This window comes from Pteropus vampyrus, unplaced genomic scaffold (genome assembly GCF_000151845.1).
Source record: "Pteropus vampyrus isolate Shadow unplaced genomic scaffold, Pvam_2.0 Scaffold67, whole genome shotgun sequence".
Classification (NCBI taxonomy): Eukaryota; Metazoa; Chordata; class Mammalia; order Chiroptera; family Pteropodidae; genus Pteropus; species Pteropus vampyrus.
This window is the reverse complement of record NW_011888848.1, coordinates 6072314-6078702: the sequence shown is the minus strand read 5'-3', so window position 1 is coordinate 6078702 and position 6389 is coordinate 6072314. Positions and strand designations below refer to the sequence as shown.

Below are 6389 nucleotides of genomic sequence, written 5' to 3'. Positions count from 1 at the left end.
ATGCCACTGCCTACCAAACACCTTTCCTCGTTAGTCTACATCAATGTCTCAAGCTGACTGTGTCAAAAATCATATTCTTTATCCTCACCACTTGCTTCTTCCACAACAAACTGCTTCTCCCCAGTCTTCTCCATCCCAGGAAATGGTGCAACCATCCAATCCAATTTCAATGACTCAAACTTTGATTCATCTCTCTCTCCCCAACATCCAATCCAGAGGCAAACCATTTTGGCACAGTCTCCAAAATCCTTCCTGAATCTGATCACTTCTCCTCACTCATACTTCTTCTACCTTAGCCCAAGTCCCCATCATCCAGAGCACCAACCCCTGGCAACAGCCTCCTGACCAATCTCTTCGCTTCTACTCTTACCCCATTACCGTCTATCCTTCAAACTGCAGGTAGAATCATCTTTTACAAATTCAAATAAAATCACGTTACTCCCTTGTTTAGAATCCTACAATGTCTTCATACCACATTCAGAATAAAATCCAATCAATTTAGAGAACCCTACAGGCCCCCGGCTTCCTCACATCATCACCTCCTCTGTCTTCCCACCTGCTCACTCTGCTCCAGGCTTTCTTGCTGTTCCTTACACACACCAAGCACATGTCCAAGCTTATGTTGACAGTTCCCTCAATCTAGAATGCTCTTCACTCAGAGATCTTGTCACAGCCCTCTCCCACCCCCTCAGTCAGGTGTCTGTTCAAATGTAACCTCATCAGAAAGTCCTCCTTGACCCATTTAAAATCACACTCACCCGCCATCTCCTTCTACCTATTACCTACTTTATTTTCTTCATAACATTTATCACTCTGAAATTACATTATTTATTTGCTTGTTTGTATAAATGTTTATTATTTCTCTTCTCCACTACATCATAAGCCCTAAGAGGGCAGGGAATTTTCCTTCTTGCTCAAGATTGAATCCTCAATACACAGAAAAGTGCTTGGCATGTCATTCAATAAACATTTATTGAATGCATAAATGAACAAAACAATGAGAATTAAAATAACCATATCAGACAGTGTAACAATTTGGAAATACCAAGAAATTGCACACAGCTAGCAAACAGACCTCCTGAACAACTGGTTTATCTCATTTGTGAAAAAAAACTCTTCTTCATGTTTTAGTATGTGAAACGTACAGTAAGCATGCACTTGTTTTCTTATATTTTAAAATTTCTTTATAGCAGATCATTCCTTTAAAATGCAATATCTATGGCAATACCATTATAGACACTTAAAATAGTTGCTGGCATATTATAAGCACAAGGTAATAGAAATTAACTGATCAGTCTTGAGCTATATAGTTAATATACAATCCAATATGCACAGCATAAAACATATATTGTTTAAAATCAAGAACTTAGTTTCATAAAGTTTTCAAGTAACACCACATATAAATTTGACTCCACAAATAGAACAGCATAACTTGAAGCTTGGATGAGTTCTAATCATTCTTATTCTAAACATGTCCAGAATATAAGTACTTTACCAGGGAATTCCACATAGAGTAATAAAACCAGTAAAGCAGAAAAAAAAGCATGTTGACTTCATTTCGGGCTAGCCCACAAAATTTTCAAACAAATGGGAAAAACGGCTTCTAATGTACCTTCAGACAGACTTGGTTTAGTGTTTTGTTTGGGCCGCTCATCACAAGGGTGAAAGTTCAGCTGCTGTATGACTGCTGGACAGATGACTGAGAAGTTCGAGCTGGTTATCTGGGTAGCATTTGAAAAACCGTGAAGGGAAAAGATCTCTTCAGCTGACAAGCACTGAAATAGCAGAAATAAAGTAAACATATGTGTGTTAATATAGTAAAAGCACCCAAGCAAAGATGCTGTAAAGAGACACAGAATATTTCTTCTAGACACACAGTACCAATTTTTTACACAAAAACCCATTACAGAAATATATAAACCCCTAAAATTGGAAAACAACCCACACCTATTTTAACCTAGAAACCATAAAAATAGCAAAAAAAATCTTCTTAATCAACAGTCTACCTATAGCAGCCAAAAAGATAAGAACTGGTTTGGGAGTTTCCAAGGACTTTAAAACAAAGGCCTTTAAAACGATTCAATATTCTCCATCCTCCCTCTGTTTTCCTGCAGTTTGAATGGATATGTTGTGTGAGCTATTGGAGTGGCTCTCTATAACATTTCTTGTAGACAAACACCAGGCTCCCTTACAGTTTCATGGTTAAGAGATTCATCCACCCTCCTAGAGAGCAATAATAATCCCAACATATAAAAGTTATTTTAAAATATGCTTGGCACAAATGATTGTTTGCTAAAACATGTATTATTCTCAGTGATGTTGGGTAGCTGTTCTATGTTACATAAAATTTTAAAATAGTGGTGGACTGTTTAGAAATTCATTAGCTATTAATGAGAAATAGATTCTTCATTAGAAAAGAATTCTCTGCAAAAAAAAATAACTTTTTCAAGGTATCATTTTACTCAGGCAAAATTTAACTATAAACTATCTTTTACATATTTATATTCCTAAGAATACTAAAAGAAATTAAATGTGTTACTATTCCTAATGAATATTATAAGAATTATAGAGTGTGAAAAACATCCATTCATTCAAGTAAAAGAGTCTGTCTTTAATAAGTACAATTGAGAGCATTTCTTTACACACTTCAGTCACTATTTAAACTCCACTAAGATCTTAGCTTTGTACAATGGATGGGATTGTATCCTCCTAAAATTCACATATTGAATCCCTAAACCCTAATGTGATGATATTTGGAGATGGGGCCTGTGGAGGTAATTAGCACACATGAAGTTATGAGGGTGGGGCCCCGTTCTGATCAGATTAGTGGCCTCATATGAAGCGACGCCAAGAGCTTGCTTGCTCTCTCCCTTTCTTCACCACGTGAGGACACAGCAAGAAAGCAGATGTCTACAATCCAAGGAGAAAGCTCTCACCAGACACCAACCCTTCTGTCACCTCTAACAGTCTCCAGAACTGTGAGAAAGTAAATTTCTCTTGGTTAAGCCACCTAGTCTATTATATTTTGTTAGAGCAGCCCATGCTGACCAACGACACACTATGACTGAGATTGAGAACTCAAAAGGTTTTGCCAATTGTTTGACCCTAAGTTCTGTAATTCTCTTCACAACAGAAACAATGAAACCAAAAATGTAAACTTCGGGAAAAGGAAATCATTACTGATTTTGAAGGAATGGTGAAAAAACATCAACTATACCAAGATATATGGAGCTATCAAGATGTAAGACTGCAATTGCCTTAAAGAAAATACACATTTAGACCTCTTTATATTTTTAATGTCTAACTACGTGCCTACACCTATTTCTTATTCAACCCATGCTCTCTGAGAGTTCATGACAATGACAGCAGTGTGCCATCCCTAGAAGAGGAGACAGTACACTCAGTGCTTTGTTAACAGTCTTCCCTTTGGCAAGAATAGGGGATAATAAACTAATGGAGGGAGAAAATAGCTTGATAGCCAACTGGTGGAAGGAAGTAGGTACAATTTATCACTACCATAAAACCACCCAAGAGCATAATTGCTAGGCTCAAAAATTACAGTCCCTGTAGTCCAACTGGCCACTGCATGATTCCTGAAACAAATGAGTGTAATAGTATAAACACAAAGCAGCTCTGTGTCCTTGCAAGGAAGGCTTAACCTATTTGGATTTCAAGTTCCTTCCAATATAAAATAAGAGGAAAAGGGAAAATTTTCCATAGGTAATTTTCAAAGTCTTCTTGGAATTAACATTCTAAGATATCCTAAAACCTGATGACTGGTAAGCAGTGCTTTGCAGACTACAATTGTGACCCATTAGTGGGTCAGGAAATCCACTTATAGTCAGAATTTTGTAAGGAAATAAAGAACAATATAATAGAAACTACGGCGTGTATCACACATAACAAGGATAAATAATGTTTAATCAAACTTTTACTTTATACATACCATGCACATGTACACTGGATCACAATGGAAAATTCATTTTTTATGGGCTGAGTGGAAAAGGTGAAGAGATTAAGAAGTACAAATTGGCAGCTACAAAATAGTCATGGGGATACAAAGTACAGCAAAAGGAATATAGTCAATAATATTGTAATGATTATGTATGGTGTCAGAGGGGTACTAGATTTATCGGGGGGATCACTTTGTAAGTTATATAAATGTCTAACCACTATGCTATACACCTAAAACTAATATACTTTTGAATGTCAACTCTAAGTGGAAGAATAAATTTTTTTCTTTTATAATTTATTTTTTATTGTGAATGGCAGTCAAATGTTTGAAAGTCACTACACTTAAGGATGCGCCAATTGTTCATTGTACATCATTAAAGACAATCTCCTACATATAATTAGGAAAAACAGTGCAATCAAAGGAATAAATAATCAATACTCTATAATAATCAAGACTCTAAGCTAGCTGTAAGATCTTACATGATCTGTGAAGTATCTGTGTGGAAATGTTGTTTAGGCAAGTAATCATGAACAATAACACTTTGAGAGTAGCAACTGTTCGATCTCAAAAAACAGTAAGCAGGTGGAGAGAAGACAAAGCTCTAGACCTTGCTTATGACATGAGAATCAGGATAGAATACTTATAGAATACTAACAGTGTGGCAACACAAAATTAACAGCAGGCCTGATTTACTTATACTAGCTATGTACCAACAAGTAGAATGCAAATAGTTTTATACGGCAGCTTAATTTGGCTTTAAACAATCTTGATTTTTTTCATTTCATTTCATATTTTTTCTTGTTACCTTTTGACCCCCTTCACTATTTCTCCCACTCCCAACCCCTCATCTTTGGCGACCACCAATCTGTTCACTGTATCTATGAGCTTGGTTTTATTTTGTTTGTTTTGTTTTATATTCTACATTTAAAAGAGATCGTATAATATTTGTCTTTCTTTGTATTATTTCATTTAGCATAATGCCCTTGAGGTCCGTCCATGTTATCACAAATGGTAAAATTTTAGTCCTCTTTATAGCTGAGTAATATTTAATTGTATATATGTACCACATCTTCTTTATCTATTTATCCATTAATGAACATTAAGGTTGTTTCCTTATCTTGGTTATTGTAAATATGCTGCAATGAACATGGCGGGGGGGGTGGGGGCATGAATCTATTTGTGTTAGTGTTTTTGTTTTCTTCAGATAAATATCCAGAAGTGAAATCGCTGGATCAGATAGCAATTCTATTTTTAATTTTTTGAGGAATCTCCGTACTGTTTCCCATAGTGGCTGTGTCAATGTACATTCCCACCAACAGTGCACAAGGGTTCCCTTTTCTCCACATCCTTGCCAACATGTTTTATTTCTTATCTTTCTGATAATAGCCACTCTGTAAGGTGATACCTCATTGTGGTTTTATCTAATGATTAATGATTTGAACATCTTTTCATGTACCAGTGAGTCATCTGTATGTCTTCTTCAGAAAATGTCTATTCAGATCTTCCACCCATTTTCAAGCAAATTATCTGGTTCTTTTTGCTGTTGATATATAAGTTCTTTATATATTTTAGACCTTACTGCCTTATCAGATATATGATTTGCAAATACTTTCTCCCATTCAATAGGCTGACTTTTCATTTTGTTGATGGTTTTCTTTGCTGTGCAGAGGCTTTTTTGGTTTGATATGGTCCTATTTGTTTATTTTTGCTGTTGTTACTTTTGCTTTTGGTATCAAATTCAAAAAAATTATTTCCAAGACCTATGTTAAGGGGATTACTGCCTACGCTTTCTTCTAGGAGTTTTACTGTTTCAGATCTGCATGCTCAAATCTTTAATCCATTTGAGTTAATTTTTATGTATGATGTAAAATAGTGGTCAAGTTTCATTCTTTTGCATGTAGTTGTCCAGTTTTCCCAGCCCCATGTATTGAAGACAGTGTCCTTTCCCCCATCGTATATTCTTGGCTCCTTTGTCAAAAATTAATTGACCACATATTATTTCTGGGGTCTTTATTCTTTCCATTGATTTATGTGTCTGATTTTATGCCAATATCATACTGTTCTAATTACTACAGCTTTGTAATATAGTTTGAAACCAGGGAGCATAATGCCTCCAGTTTTGTTCTTCTTTCTCAAGATTGCTTTGGGTATTCAGAGTCTTTTGTGGTTCCATACAAATTTTAGGATTATTTTTCCTATTCCTGTGAAAAATGTCATTGCAATTTCAATAGGCAGTCCATTGAATCTGTGAATTGCTTTAGATATCATGAACATTTTAACATAGTGATTCTTCCAATCCATGAGCACAGCATATCTTTGCATTTATTTGTGTCTTCGATTTCTTTCATCAATATCTTGTAGTTTTTTATATATGGGTCTTTCACCTCCTTGGTTAAATCTATTCCTAGGTATTTTATTCTTTTTGATGCAATTA

The 6389-nt window shown here is 35.4% G+C and overlaps 1 protein-coding gene across 2 annotated transcripts in view; it reads right to left on the bottom strand.

The window, feature by feature from the left end:
* SLC39A8 (solute carrier family 39 member 8) overlaps positions 1-6389 on the bottom strand; it is a 73416-nt gene that overhangs the window by 46420 nt on the left and 20607 nt on the right. For both annotated transcript variants that reach the window (XM_023531393.1, XM_011361514.2), the window contains exon 3: positions 1613-1775. In XM_023531393.1, coding sequence (XP_023387161.1) covers positions 1613-1775 — 163 coding nt within the window. The remainder of the gene's footprint in view (positions 1-1612; positions 1776-6389) is intronic.